At 39.7% G+C, this 16,348-nt stretch overlaps 1 protein-coding gene across 3 annotated transcripts in view; it reads left to right on the top strand.

Annotated features, from left to right (window-relative positions):
* The window catches only part of nav1b (neuron navigator 1b), a 70,271-nt gene that overhangs the window by 20,270 nt on the left and 33,653 nt on the right, over window positions 1–16,348 (top strand). For 2 of the 3 annotated variants that reach the window (XM_063473529.1, XM_063473530.1), the window contains exons 4-5: window positions 10,649–10,751; window positions 12,851–13,210. In XM_063473529.1, coding sequence (XP_063329599.1) covers window positions 10,649–10,751; window positions 12,851–13,210 — 463 coding nt within the window. Of the gene's footprint in view, window positions 1–4,410; window positions 5,394–10,648; window positions 10,752–12,850; window positions 13,211–16,348 lie in introns of those variants that run through there. The other variant, XM_063473531.1, reaches the window with a different exon arrangement.

A 16,348-nucleotide genomic window follows, 5' to 3' on the forward strand; every position in this document is an offset into this window, starting at 1 on the left:
TATTACCATAACTCTGGATTTACTGGCCTGTAATTAAAATTAAAAAGTCCGAACTTTCAATGTGGGCTGAAATAGAGACTGAGCGTGGCTGCAGCTTGTTGCTATGTCAGCTTACATCAGTCATGTGATTTGGAGGTGCAGCATGTCCGTGGACCACAGAGGGTTAATAACACTCACCTTCCTTCCATTTCCAGAGTGTAACATCCAACCACCTGTGTAAAAAGCGAAATTCCCATGGTGTTGTTCAAAATGTGCTCGGGCACAATCATAAGCATCGTTTGCTACTGAAAACAAGAAAAAAGCCGGTCCTGCTATGGGCTGAACCATTTGTTAATGGTGGAGGGGGGGAACACTATGCAATATATTCAGTTTTAGCATTTATATTCACAGTTGACTGTAACTACGCTCAAACTGTTAATGCTATCTTATTTTAATAAACAACACTGTCATATGCAAAACTGGGGTGGCACTTGGGGTGGCAAGGGATCATTTTAGGGTGGCACTTGCCACCCCATGCCACCCTTCTAGATCCGCCCCTGCATAGCTGGAAGATGAAGTACATGTGTAATACTGATGGTTCCATTCGGCAGAAATAACTGTTCAGTTAGAAAAGTTTCCGGATAGGAAGACTCACTACTTTACAAACAGCAAGTAGTAGACAAGACCATTTAACCTTTGCTATTGTGTCTTGCAGCTTGAGCTCATCAGTAGACTTTCGTTCAGGAAAAAAAATCATAATTATTCATCCCTTAGGCTTCTCACATTCCAGCTAACACAATGATTCCATTACATCTGTATTTAGAGACTCTTGTATCGCATTAGTTACCATATGACTTCAACACAATTTTTACATGTGCTTTTAATTCTATGCTTCGACCTACAGCTCTCTGCAAAAGGTATACTTGCACACATTATGTCAAGTCACATGGCAAAGAGGCTGTTCAAATCATCTTGGACAGATGGTTTCTAATGACTTTGGCTGTATGGTTGTTGTTTAATTGCTTGGATATGATTCTTGACAATATTTTGTGATCAATACGCTTCAATATCAATTTCCGTATAATATATGTTATCCCACCTATTTGTTTACATATGAAGCAGGAAGGCAGTTGTTGTTTAGATCATTTGCAACACTGATTTTTCATAAATCAGAGATGTTGTGTTCTTTTTAGGCACACACATTTGTGTTTCATTAACTGGAAATAGCAATGGCACGAGTAAGTGGAATATGTAGTAAATCACTAGTTGATGGAGTGATGGTTGCTGCTTAAAAAATTTCAATATATTCTCCAAACTCAGCATGGCACAAACCATTACAAATAAACACTTTCAGAATGCAATAGGCCTTTTTCACATTCTGTCTGAAAGCCCAGTAATGTCCATGTGACTCTTTGTGGTTTTCCCCTTCATGCACATGTGTTGGTCTGCCTGATGTTCCTCAGTGCATTGCATCATAGCAGCTGAGCACCCCAAAAATGATTACACGTGCTGAAAAAGGGAAATACACCACAGACAGCTGTGTAGCTGTCCTGCCATAGAAGTGTGTGCGTATGCACACACACACACACACACACACACACACACACACACACACCTGCATTCACATATGGCCTCCTGGAGGATGTGAATCAGACCCACATACAAAAGAAACCAAATTAAAGATTCAGCTCCACACACCTCTCGCTTGATGATGCAGTTTTAAATTTAAATTCAGTTTTTATATGTTTTCTAAAGGTGACAGTCACTGATGAGGTTTATATGTTGTTAATGTGTATTGTCTTCTTACTAACTTCCAGTAATAGGACTTATTCATGTTTGTAATGCTGGTATTAATTCAACGTTTATCTTAGCTACCACCAAGGAAATTTATAACAAAACTATTAATTAAAAAATAATGAAATCTGTACATTACGACCAGTGTTTGGTATCTGTACATTTTATCTTTGTTATGAATTGTTTCTTTTCCCCTCGTTATGGCAAATGTCTCTGCAATCTACCTGCACAAGCATTTAGCACCATCGGGCCTCTCTTGGCTTTTTGGAGGCTTGCACACAAATATGTCTTCACAGCATCTGTGCGGCTTGCGTTCCCGGAATCTTTCCCGCTGTTTTGCCAAAGAGCTAAGCAAATGAACATATGACGTGCCATAAATCCTGCATCAGGCAAAAAGGGATTTTGCATATAAACCCAGTCAAAACTTTATTTAGATGTTAAGTTTGTTTCTATGTTAGTTTCAGCATGCTAACATAATTAACCCTGTCATGCATGAATTATGACAACCTCAATCAGGATTTTTTTCTTAAGTATTTTTATTCATTTTTAGGCATGAAAAGATGAATAAAAATACTTAAGAAAAAAAAATCCCCATTGAGGTTGTCATAATTCATGCATGACAGGGTTAAATAACAATAATTACAATGAAACATGGCATACATCTATAGTAACATTAAACGACCAGTGGGTGGCAGGGTATGGAGTGACACATCAGTGTCCAATGTAGTGGTTTATGTGCAAGTATACAATCAACACTGACACAAATACAAGAAAACAGCCTTTGAATAGCGGTCCACTGTAGTGACCACTATGTATAAAAGGGTTAACAATGTCGTAAACCAGAAAATTACTGGATAAAATTGAAAAGGACCATTAATTCTGAGAGGGAATGGCCATATCTGGACAACATTTTTAAATAAAGTTAATGGGATTTATACTCTAAATGTTTTTTGGTTTTTCTAAAGTTGATGTTGAATTATTCCTCTCTGGTCCAAATGAATTAGTCGGCCCACTTAAGGGACTTTCAACATCATTTGATAGAAAGTATTCATTTTGTCAATGTCTGATGCAATCTTTATGCATAGGAGGCTTGTGATCCTATGATTCATTATGAAATCCCCACTCCCTAAACAAACCAGTTATTCACTGCATCGCAAGGGTGAGGTCACCGGCAGTGATCGAAAGTCAGGCAGGGAGGCTTGGATCTCGTGATGAGGAAGAACAAGAGTTGACATTGTTCCAGAAGCTAATTGCTAGATCAAACAGGGTTGCTAGTCCATGAGCCACCCCAGGTGCTCTGAAAGCCTAATAAAAAAGGCATTGGAGTGTGTTGCCAGCCTATTGTGAGAGTTAGAGTTGAACCCTCTCGACACTTAAGCAAGCAGGTCAAACATATCCGGTGGATTTGCACCATGTAGCATTTTTTTAGTCATGCTGGTTAAGTGAATTGTGTACTTTAAATGATTTTTTTATTTCATAGAATGATTACATCATTACATCATCAACATGTTCTCATTTTCACAGTTAGGTGTTTTGGTTTTTTTTAGCAGCTGTGGTTGTACATATCTGGCGTGGATGACATGCAGCATTTGCGAAAGAGTATTTCCATAGAGCAGCCTGCATGCGAGTTCTGCAGAGCCTCCTGAATCCTCTTCAGAGACTGCTGTGTCTAATACTGAATGATGATTACACTCGTATGTCAGCAAATAAACCCTGCACAAAATGATGTGACTGGAGTTGCAATTTGAAGTGTGTGCGTGCATGCATGTTTGCATATGTGTGTGTGTGTGTGTGTGTGTGTGTGTGTGTGTGTGTGTGTGTGTTTAAATGCATCTTTTGGTGACTTAAAGATATTTCCAAAGTGTGGTTTTGGGTGTGTTACTTGCTTACACTGGCACATCTTGTTGCTCTCTCAGTCTGCAAAAGTGAAGTCACTCTTTTGGCAGATACACTACATTTTAAGTCATATTTCCTCTTTCTTTTTTTTTTTCAAGCAGTGAACAAAACTATTCAGTTACTTTTCCTTTTTTCGTCTGTTGACATTAAGTTTAAATGATTTTGTGCTTATTGTTGATATAGTATGACTAAAGGTCCACTAATCTTTTTTTGGCATAAATCAAGAATAGATATCTTAAAGGAATAGAAATCCTGTAGATAATGAAGAGGTTCCTCCTTTTGTTGCAATCTGCCAGCCATCCTAATTTATGCTATAAGATGTAATTACATATGTAAATGGGTATCACTTCACACATTAATAACACCTCCACTAGGACAATTCATGCACCACGTTAGGAGTATTGAACAGTGAGTGAAGAAGGGGGAGGGGAAGAACAAAGGAACCAGAGGAGATGGTGCGATAACGTGCTGTGTTAGAGGAAAATTGTGCCGGTTTAAAAAAAGCCGCACATGATCTATTTTCCTCATTCTGTTGTATTTTACATATCCTGCTGAGACACAGCGAAGCATCTTTAAATGAAGGAAAAATGAGGGAAGGAGGAGGGAGGATGGGAGGGAAGGCGGAGGCGAGGGAGAGGCAGCAGAGAGCAAGGGGAGGAGGGTGCACTGTTGCGTCTTCCGCCGCTGTCATTCTGCTGCTGCGCGGTTCAGCGGCATGAGGGTGTGCTGAAGGGAGGACTGTGGAAAAAAGAGGAAAGGAGGACTGAAAGGAAGGAGAGAAAGGGAGCGCCTGGGCAGCACTGCAACAGCTGCAGCTGCAGCAGCCTGTCAGGAAGAAAAGGAGACAGAGGGAGACAGAGGAAGGAAAGAGAAGGCTGCAGGATTGCTTTAAAGGGACCATTTCTATATATGATTTTGCACAAAAAGAAGGAAGTGTAGAAGCCTGTTTTCTTCCTCCTGATGCTTTTTGATATGGTCTCATGCAGGAGGAATGCTTGGAAATAGTGTGAAAGACAGAGAAGGAGATTTAAAGATGGAAAGGACGGATAGCACAAAGGCATACGGCCAAGCAGATGGCAAAGGAGTTGGTATGGCAGCTAAGAGGGCCAAGTCTGGAGTGCCCCAGAGCACACAGAGGGGAGAACTAAAGGTTTACCGGGCAGGTAGCTCTGAGGGCAGGATACCAGTGCCCTCTAATCTCCGCAAACAGAGGTCTATGACAAACCTGGCTGTGCTCACTGACGCCGAGAAGAAGTTACACCTTTATGAGCCAAAGTGGTGTGATGACATGGCCAAGCCTGGAGCAGGGCAGATCAAAACGGGCAAGCCAAAGACAGCAGGGGGTGGCAGCAGTGCTGGAGGGGGTGCCCCTCTCTCCCGAAACCTATCCAAATCTGAACACTCACTGTTCCAAGGCAAACCCAAGCCCTTTAGCTCTCTGGCTGCTCCCTCTGCCCTGAACAAGCAGAGCCGCATACCTCGTGGTCCTTACGCTGAAGTGAAGCCTTTGAGCAAAGCACCTGAGGATGGAAAATCAGATGATGAGATCCTGTCCAGCAAGGCAAAGGCCAATGGAAAGAAACCTGGAGCTGGAGCTGGAGGGGAATGCAGTGCCAAGGGTCAAGGAGAGGAAGGAACAGACAAACCTTTCCTGAAAGTGGACCCAGAGCTGGTGGTGACAGTGCTGGGTGACCTGGAGCAGCTGCTCTTCAGTCAGATGTTAGGTGAGTACAGCCAAGAAGCCCTAATGCCTTTGCCACCCCTGGGCTTCTCAAATACGATGTGCTATGAACCAAATCTGCAACACGCCCCCCTTTGAAACAGCCACCACACGGCACCTGCTTGCTGCTCCCGATCCACATTTCCCCTGAACGGATTTTACACAGCTCACCAACTGTGGGGGGGAAAAAGCACAAAGACATCTTCATGCTTGCAAAGCATGCTACTCTTATTTTATTGAATACAGGCACTGGTTAGCATTTTAACATGAAGCTGAAATGATTCTTATTCCTCTAGCATGTTACTCAGGTTTTTGTGCTTCGGTTTTGATCGTGTGAAATATTTTCGCTTGCAGTCATAACATTGCTGCCTGATTGCATTAGGCCTGGGGGGGTTGTGGATTATTACCAACAGGCTGATCTCCTTCCGAAAGACTCATTTGTGGCAACATGTGCAGATGCACTCGAGGGTCCATCAGCTTCTCCACATATGCTTCCATAAACCAGAAATGGGAATAACAGCATGCCATATTAAGTTCCTTTTAGGCACAGAGACACACATTTAGCCTCCTCCCAGCTTCATTCATCTGCAGAGCACTGACAGACGGCTTACACCCAGTGTACTACTACACTGCAAATGGCAAAGAAAATGGCTTTGTCTGTGGAGGTGTAGGTCAGGTTTTGTATTGGGAAAGCTTTTATGATTAATACAGGTGTTGATTATAATATAGTGGTGATTATGATTCTGATGATTAGATGTTGTATTTGTTTATTTTCTAAATAGATAGCTTTGTATTTAATTGCAGATGTGTTGTGTATCTAATTATAATCTAATTTGGATGCACTGAACATCAAATCTAATCGTGAGATGTATAAAATGGCATGTTGGAGTGTATGTATTTCACAACTGTTAATCTTTGCCCTTATATACATTGACAGACAAGCAAGCATGTCTTCTTCCATTCAACTCAACATCATCATGTTTGCTTTTGCGTCTTAATGAACACATCTGTAATGATTTGATCTGTTATCCACGCTTCATTAGTATGTGGACATTTATCATTCATACTGGTTACACTTACATACTGCAGAGACCAGTGGGAACTTTATACTGTGCTGGATATTATACATGTCAGCTGCTCGAATCCCTTTTGTGTAATTAACTGTGGAGCCACAACCAAAATTGCTAAGAGTTCTGGAGGTTCGGCACCACACCCATATCTGCTTTATTAGCTTAAATTTGCAGCTCAGTGCTTGAGGCTGATACATCTGTATTTTTCTGGCTCAAATGGAAGACATTTTTGAAAAAGTTGTTTTATCGTTTTAATGAACTGTGAAAAGAAAAATAGCCTTCCAGAAACAGGATACATGGAAACATGGAAAGACATTTAAGTTTTAGCATCGAAGAAGAAATAATAAGCAAGAAACTGAGAAAAAATATTTTCATGTTACAGTAGTAATGTCATTGTTTTGTGTTGAAGACAGCAGTGACAGAGTTATAACAGAATGTTATTTTTTACCAGTTTACAGAACCTTTACAGTGAACATGCCTGTTACTGCAAATATTTCTTTTCATGTCTGCAATACATTCAAGGCCTGGTTAAGGCTTATTTCTGAGCTCTGCATCAGCAGTATCTCTCATTATGAGCTCCTTGAAAGGATGCATTTATTTATGAGTATAGTGTGTCTCTTTGTTTTCCAATAGGGCAAGAATGGTCATCTTAGTTAATAGGGTAATTTATTAATTTAACCATTTATGTTTGTGCAGGACACTGGAGCATTACTGTACATACCACTTCCTCATCACAAAGCAAGGTTTCATGCACATGGATACATAAAAAACTCCCTCCTAAGATCTAGAATAGCTTCACAGAGCAGCAGAATTTGGAATAGAGCAGGAATAAATTAAAAAATCAGTTGCATTACATTATTTTCAAAGTAAAGCACATACAAGAAGTCCACAAAGTAGTAGAGTAGTACAGACAGAAATACATCTGATGAAACCCATCTACCCTAGACAACATGGGGATGAACAAATCTCATTTTGTCATAATTGGAATCTGTCATGCCAGATCTTCAGAAATGAAGCAGTGGTCTATATCTATCACAGCGGATCTAGAGATTATGGTTATGTTTGCCTTTTTTGTTGAAGCTACAGAGGCACGCAAGTGTCAGAGAAGTTCGCTTTTACACAGGTTATCATAAGGGTAACTTTTTAAAGGCCACATTATCATTCTCATTTTACTTCTTTTAAGGTGGTATTTCCAGTGTAATAGTGGGAAACTCTTGTTATCTCATACTTAGAAAGGAGTATTAGGGCCACAGTAAGAAAAACAAAAATTGTATTGATCATTTTGAGAATAAAGTAGAAATTTTGAGATCAAAGTTGCTGTTTCAAGACAAAATTCTACTGCTGCTATAGCCTCTAAAAAATGGTGTGTGTAGACAAATTGATCAGCTGTCTTGTGATACAACATCCATCCTATTTATTGCACGAGGGTGTAAGTGTTGGTATCCTTGCATCTGTCCATTGCCAGCTATTTCATTTTGTACAAAACCACCAACTCTTCATGTTTGTGTGGTTTCTCCATCTGACCAGATGCAGCTTTCTGCACCATATTATCAGTGCCCTTATACTTATCACCACCACTAAAACTGATTCTGAAGTACGATTTCACAAACTCTACACAAGGCATGTAGAGGGTGTAGGAGCCGTGGCACTTTGTCTTGAAACAACAACTGTAATCTCAAAATTTTGACTTTCTCAAAATAGGATTTAGATTGTTTTCTCGAAATATATTTTTGACTTTGGACTTTTCTCAAAACTTCTACTTTAATCTCAAAAAGATTAACATTTTTTTCTTAATGTAGCCCCAATATTCTGTTGCACATACCTGTGTTTTATACATTTTTTATTTTTTTAAATGAAGAAGCAAAGACACTTAAACTCTTACACAATATTTTGAAAAGGTAGGAACTAGAGATTAAATGGTTATATGTATTTTTACCACTCCACAAAGATAGATTGTTTAACAATGACTGTTAACCTTTTTTTTTTTTTTGCACCATTAGTCACAGTTCATGTTTTCTTAGAAAGATAAATATTTTCCAGTTGTCATCTACTACATCTGCCTTTGAAATAAGAAGGTTCATGTGAGCTGCAAAAAGATCCTGCCCTTCCTTTTGCCCCAAAGCAAAAACCTTTTTTTCCTCTTTCTGTCAAGTTCTTATATTTCCATGTGAAATTTAACCCCCTAAACAGGCATAAAAGTGAAATGTGGAGGTTGAAGAAGACTGCAAGTCCCTGCTGTTGTATTTCTCGGTGTTTGTAAGGTTAATTACTGAGGACCTCTAGCTATTTTAGAATGAGTCTTTCCAAACTTTTATCTTTTCCTACATTGTGAGTATAAGGAGTATCTCCTGAGATGTTGCATCATTCATAGGACTTTCCCATTTCAGATCTGCTTCAGTATTCTGTCTGAGTTTCCCTTTCTCCATCCAACTGCAATGCAGGGTACCACAGCACTACTAAACAAGAACACAACACATTCATCTAATACTCACAGCAGATGGGATTCACATGGGCACTTTGTGTCTAGCATTCCTGCTGAAGTGTATCCCCCAGAATTAATCGCAAAGGAAATGAGAAGACTGAATAAGAATGCAATATGACAAAAAGATTTATTGCTCAGTGGACACCTCTGTTGATCTCATATTAAGGACATATTTGTGTTAGCATTGCAATTTCAAGATATTAATCTTCTTTCTGATAATATCAAATATATTAAAACTATTTGGGGTCACGTGAAGCCTATGCTTTTCCCAGAGTATAGTGTTTAGAAGAAGGCCACTAGACTACAAACAGATAAAGAACTGAAGAACAGGATGTTGACTATATACCATTTTTATTTGAAATTCATGTCATATCTGCTAGGAATCTCTCAAAGCAATGTTTTAGATTGTAAACACTCAATGATTAGCAATTGTGCAAGAAGATGATTACATTTATGAAATAAAATGCAAAATAATGAGTGTCCAAAAGTGTCCAAAATTTTTTATTTTCTTTTGGCAATAGCAAGAACTGCTGAGTATCTTTTATATGGGGAACAATGGAGTGAATTCTTGGCTGACTTTAGCTGCGGTTTGTACTGTAGCATTCCAGCTGCACTGCAATCTTTACTCAAAAAAAGCTACCAGAGCCAGACAGTTTTCTGTCAGAATAGCACTGAAGTTGAAATCAATATTTCATTCTGGTCCAGCTCTCGTGTGCTTATAAATTAGTTGTTGTCATTTTTTTTTTTGCAGATAACATATGTAGCTACTGTATATTATAGTACCCCAAAGTACACACCATTCAGAAAGCTCACTGTTTTTTCAGAGTGGCATAGTAAACAAGGCTTTAGTTTGACTTGCAAAAATCACAATAGTGCATTTCAATGTGTAAAGTCAAATTGAGGCTTAGAATTCACTCTCTGTGTGCTCTGCTGATTTAGTTCAATATCTACTTATGAGAAGAGCATATGATTTGACTTTTGGTCCCCTGACATCCTCGCCTCTGCTTCAGCTTTTGCAGCTAATACAGTGAATATTAATTTCTTTCTGCCTGAGGGTTTTTGCCTCAACATTGCTGGGGAAAATCCCAACTTCCTGCATTTATGTGACAGGGGGTTTCTCTCATTTGTTACAGCTACCACAACAGCGCTCCTAATTGTACTGTAATATTGATTTGACACGGTCACAACCCACTGACTCTATATTTTGCAGTGCACAGAGTATAGTCCAAATAAGCTGACCTTCACTGAAACTGTTCTGGCTGCAGTTCAGCTTATAGTTAGCTGTATTACTTGAACCGAGTGACTCTGAGGTATTGCTCAGCAGATCAGAAAATCTCTAGAAAGAAAGTAAAAGCGATCCTGGTGTGGCATGAATCCCCCTGGTGGCAGGTCAAAGTCAATGGCAGCCTTCCAATGGTGCATTTTTAGGCTGTACCACATCAGTTCAGTGGGGGGTAGAGCAGGGGTTGCCATGGTGAAGCCGCCTATGGAGTAACATTTGTCTGCTTAATGATGTGAACAAGCATGGGAGGTGTTCTTACACAGAGGATGCAGGTCACAATAGTCCAAATACAAATAATAAAAGGAAGAACATGCATATGGAGATGACTCAACATTAAAAAATAAGCTCAGAACACCATGTGTCTGGCTTTTATTGTGATCTTCTAAATGTTTTATAACCTTTGCTTCTGCATCATTCGCCCACAGACCCCGAGTCCCAGAGGAAGCGGACTGTGCAGAATGTCCTTGACCTACGCCAGAATTTAGAAGATACAATGTCAAGTCTGCGGGGCTCCCAGATGAGCCATAGGTAAGTAAAGTATATATATACATGTATTGATAAAATTATGAGATAAATCCATTTATTAAAGTCAGTTTAAAGTGAAAAAAAAACACACTTAGACCCTGCTGGATTGATGCATAACACAATCATGTGTAAGCAGTTGTAGTGTGGCTGCTTACAGTGTTGCCACTTGGTAACAAGATAACAGAAAATTGGTTTATTGCACCAAGAAGGTAATCCTTGGTGGCATATATCTGCATGGTGTGCAGTTTTGAGGACAAAAGAAGAAGTGGCAGGCCTAAAAAACTATCTACAGCAGAGATACAAAAAAAACCTGAGATAAGACTTAGAGAGATTAGACTGACCTTCAGTTGATCCAGCGAGTGTTTGCTAAAGTGCTACCAAAAATCTTCTCAAGTTATTATTCAGCAAAGGAAACAATGAGAAAGGGCTGAGGTATACCAAATTACACAAATACTAAACTGAAAATCAGTGGCAACAGGTCACATGGAGTGATGAAAACAAATGGGAAATTTTTAGTTCAAATCATTGTCAGTATGTACGGAGGAGGTCAGGGGAGAAATAAAATAGTCAGTGTCTACAGATAACTGTACAGATAATTGAACTTGTGTCATGGTTTAGTGCTGCATTTCACCCAAAGGTGTTGGTCTTATCAAATACCAGATTTTGATCCAATATCATCTGGAAAGCATCTGATTAGAAATTGCTTCATTTTTCAACATGTCAGTGATCCTAAACACACTGCCAAAAAAATAAAAGCATAACTAAACAGAAAGATAGAGTCATGAACTAGCCTCCCCAGAGTCCAGACCTCAGCATTATTGACTTGTACAATCTGTTTTTGCCTTATGTGCTGCATTTCCATTTATGTTTCCACATGTTTAAAAAAAATGCTGCACCCCTTCCCCATTTTCTTACCTTCCTTCTTCTTACATAACTTTAACACCAAACCCATTGCCTCTAGGTTTTAAAACTCTCTTGGATAACTAATGTCTTATGTCTTATCTATAACAAAGTTTTAGTTCTAAACACCCACATGTGCATCATGGCACTGATTACAAACTATTATAAACTACCTGCAAAATAACTGACAGAGTTAGAGACTAACAGATATGTAAAAGTTTGGCACTAATGTTTTCAGTTCTATCCATTCAGAGCCTATCCCAACTATCACAGGGCGATGCTATTCTGTCTTTTAGATGTTTAAAGAGGCTGTTTGGCCTGGCTGTTATTATACCAGAAAGTTGAGAAGTGCTGCTTTAAAGCATTTAGTTTTAATGTAATTGCTTTGCTCAACCTCTTTGAAACATGTTGTTTAACAAAGAGTTGTGATTATAGTAAATACTCATTTGTGTGATTGCACGCTAAATTTTTCTTAGGCAGCTATCAAAAGGACTTCAGTTAATCAATGACTGACCTGAGACTTTGTTAATGGCTGCTTGCAGGAACGTCCTGTAATTTTCAAAATCATAGTATTTTAAAGTCACTGACAAATGCAGAAATTCTCAGCCTTCAGGTTGATGAATTATCCATGAAGAATGGATAAAAATACTTGCATGGTCGTGGGCACTGCAATATTTATTTGGGTGACTCGGTCCATCTAGTTATGTAATTGACAGACACAGTAGACGCTCCTAGCCATTTGGAGGACGTTTCTAATTCTGACCCACTTACAACAGAGAAAAATTTTATTAATATTTTCTGTGTGTGGTCCTGAAAAGCAGAGTCCTTGCTATCCTGGAATACTTCCTGGTACACAAAAGCAGTATATTGAAGAAACGAGAGTCAGAGAGAAAAATGCTATATACAATGCAACACAGAGATATCAATTTATCCATCTTTTAGTCTTCTCCTAAGCAGCATCTTTTCTAGTTTTACTCCCTGAACTTGATACAACACAACTGGTGTATCTAGGTCAAGAGCGACTGAATGCCACTGTTGGTTTCTTTGAAGAGAAACTCAGAAGAAAAAAGAGAGAAGTTTTCTGGGTGTGCTTTGCACATCTGGAGTCTTTCTTTTATGTTTCTTTCGGGACAAGACTGTTAACCAATTGCTTTGAACATGTTTGTAAACCACCCTGACCCTCTCCCTGTGTGTCTTTCTAGCTGTCTGGACAGCAGTAATGTGGGTTATGACAGCGATGAAACCAATGCTCGCAGCATATCCAGCCTATCCAACCGCTCATCACCTCTTTCCTGGCGCCACGGCCAGGCCAGCCCTCGTCTTCAAGCTGGCGATGCCCCATCCTCCACAGGTGGCGGATACCAGGGAAGTAAGAGTGGTTCCCAGTACACAGCCCATACAATGCCTGCTCGCTGTTCCAGTCGACTCAGCAGCACGTCTCGTATTGAGCTCATAGAAAGCCTTGATGTTGATGATCCCGATCTCAAGTCTGGTTACCTGAGTGACACTGACCTTCTAGGAAAGAGCCTGCCAGATGATGATGATGACAACCTGGCTAACGGGTAAGAGCATTTAAAAAATGAGAACATGAAGCAATAGTTTGCTGCAGATGGTGCATACTGGTTTGTCCTCCATCTTTTGACTTTAAGAAAGTCAATGAGAAGCTCTGCTGCATTTTAATAAGTAGGCACTCTTCTTGAAATGCTGGACATTACCTCATACTATCAGTCCTCATTTGCAAATATGTGCATATTTTGCTGGTCAAAAAAAAACCTTCATGAAGGAAACTTTTCACGTCGACATCATGAATTTCTTTGTTGCTGGAGCCTGATGTTGCTTGGCAGGCTTATCAGAGAGCTTTCATCAGCAATGTCTATAGACGTGCTTGGTATTTTCTTGCATTTTAAGGACTTCTCAAACTGCCCAAGACATTGTCTGAGTCTGTTTTTGCTGACCGTGTGGAAAGCTTCTTTTAACTTTTTCACTGAGGAGAGAAGTTATCTGGGGCTTTCTCAGTCACACAGTAAACACTCCCTCATTTCTGTGGTGTTGGAATCTTGAAAAGAGACACAGTATATACAGATGCACTAAATAGCTCTGATGACATATGTAGAAAGCTGCACCTGTGTAGTTTTTTTGCTCTTCTTCTCACTCACTTTCCATCTTCCGTGATTCCCTCATCTCACATTCTTTATCTAATTCCCACTCACAACTTGACAGCCGACAGTGAGCGTGAGAGAGAGGGGAAGAATCCAGGACACTTCTCCAGTGTAGCAGCTTTATCACTGTTGCACATGCAGTGGGACTTAAGCTCTCTGGAGCACTCCAAAGGCCCTGCATGCCAGGTCACGTTCTTACTATGTGCACTAAGGAGACGAGAGGAAGTGAGGCACAGTTTAGATGAGTAGAAATTGGAGCATAGAAGAAGAAAATGCAAACTAGAACAGGGCTAAATTAAATGAAATTAACATGGAGAACTGGCTTCACAAGTAAAGATAGATGGTTAATTTGAAGGAGAGAGGTGAAAAAAGATCAAACAGCAGAAGGCTGATAAGGTCAGGATTAAACAGGGATTATGTCAAATGGGTCCATTCCTCACAGTAACATCCATGCACTAAAAATCCATTTAAATCTGCCCTGTATTTCTCCTTGTTTCTCGCTGCACTAGCTCTGCTGGAGTGTTTCAAATTCATTAGAGAGGTGAGCGGAGAGCCTCACCTCTGCTTTTTGACACCGCAGGCAGCAAAAATGCTAATCATTTTATGTAACACTAGTTTTAGAATGCCTCATCATGCTCTCTGTATTAGGCCACCAAAGTCAGCAATCCCTAGACATGCTTTCAAGGTGACTGGAAGAACTCTTGATGGGAAAAACGGGTCCCTATAGAGCATTTGTACTATTTATACCCAAAGCATGCTATGGATATCCCTCCTGTTATGTGTAATAACAAGTCACTCAGTCTACAAAACATACCAGGAAATAGAAATATTTTGTGCTGTTTTCTCTCTAACCTGACTAACTTTCGTGCTTATACTGTAGTTGGAAGATTGAAATCCTTCTAGTTTGTTGGCTTGGACGTGACTCTCCTGCAGGACTAATAGGGTGCTAGTGCTCTATATCAAGAATGAATTGTGCCACAGAAACATACCAACACCCTTTGGTGTAGATAACAAGCTAATCCAGTTTCTGAAGCAGGCGCTGCAGCACATGCTCTAATTTATTTTAATTATTTATTTTTTTACAGTATTCTCTGTGATGCATTTGCATTTACTCCACATCCCCTGTCACACACTTACAGTTCAGCTCATTGAGAAGCTACCAGCTCTTGAAAATAGATCAGGCTCCTCCTGCGTAACCATGGAAACCCGCTGAAAATCAACTGTAAGGAGAGGTGCAATTTCTGCTCCCCTTTCAGTAAGGCCCCAGTTTTACATTTTCATAAAACGTATTGATCTGAAATGAGCACCCATATAATCAGCTAGATATGAATGGCACATTGAGAATGTCAAATCACTAATGCAGTTGTAGTATGTAATACTTAGATCATGTAAAAAAAAATCTTGAAGGCTCAAGAGAAATGGGCTAGAAGTGGAAAACTGAGTCAACTGTAAAAATGATAAAACAAAAGGCATGTTGTTAAGACTAACTAGCCTAATGGTACTGCAGCACATTGGTCAAGGCGTAATGGATATTGATTAATCCACACCAGGGAGCACTGCTTACATAAGATGTTCACAAAGACCGTTATCACTGCTACGGTGTATCTTCATCATCAATAACCTGATACATAAGTCAGTCTCCTCATCAGCTCCAGCCTTCTTCAGACAGGAGAAGTCTGAGGGAAAGCTGCAACATGTAACCTAATCATAAGCTGGTTTGTCCTAATTTAATTACAAAGAAAGGATACATACCCTCTCTAAAGACAAACAAGACGATCTGGGGATATACAGGTACAGTTCTGCTGCTTCCATTTGTCACCATTCAAATCTTAAGCCATCCAACAGTGCAGTGTACACCTACAGTTAATGAAATATTAATGACTTAACACTTCATAATCAATGTTTGTACACTGATAAACTCTGTGGAACAAAGACAATCTGGCAGACTTTGCTGTGGTCTAATCCATCGTTTTTGTCAAATCACTAATACAAAGGAGATGGAATGGCATTATTGAATTTCTGAGCCCTATAGGAACAATGAAGTCCAGCATCTCTAGCTCAGCAATCCAGTTTACTTCAATTTAATTAATTTAAATAACACCAAATCGCAACAACATTCACCTCAAAGTTCTTTATACTGTAACTTAAAGACCCTAAACAAATACAGAGGAAAATACAAACAGTCAGATGACTCCCTATTAGTAAGCAGTTGGTGACAGTGGGAAAGAAAAACTCCCTTTTAACAGGAAGAAACCTCCAGCAAAACCATGCTCAGGGAGGGGCAGCCGCCTGCCATGAAGACAGGAAAAAAAGACAGTAGAAGAAGAGAGCAAGAGACTAATAATAACTAATGATTAAATGCAGAATGGGGTATAAACACATGAAAAAAGGTGAGTGAAGAAGAGACACTCAGAGTATCCTGGAAAGCCCCCAGCAGCTTTGGGAGAGGATGTTTCTCAAATCCAATTTGGGAGCTGGTTCCACAGAAGAGAGGTCTGAAACCACAAGTGCTATGAGGTCTTTAAGATAAGATGGGGCCTG

The sequence above is a fragment of the Pelmatolapia mariae genome, linkage group LG5 (assembly GCF_036321145.2).
Source record: "Pelmatolapia mariae isolate MD_Pm_ZW linkage group LG5, Pm_UMD_F_2, whole genome shotgun sequence".
NCBI lineage: Eukaryota > Metazoa > Chordata > Actinopteri > Cichliformes > Cichlidae > Pelmatolapia > Pelmatolapia mariae.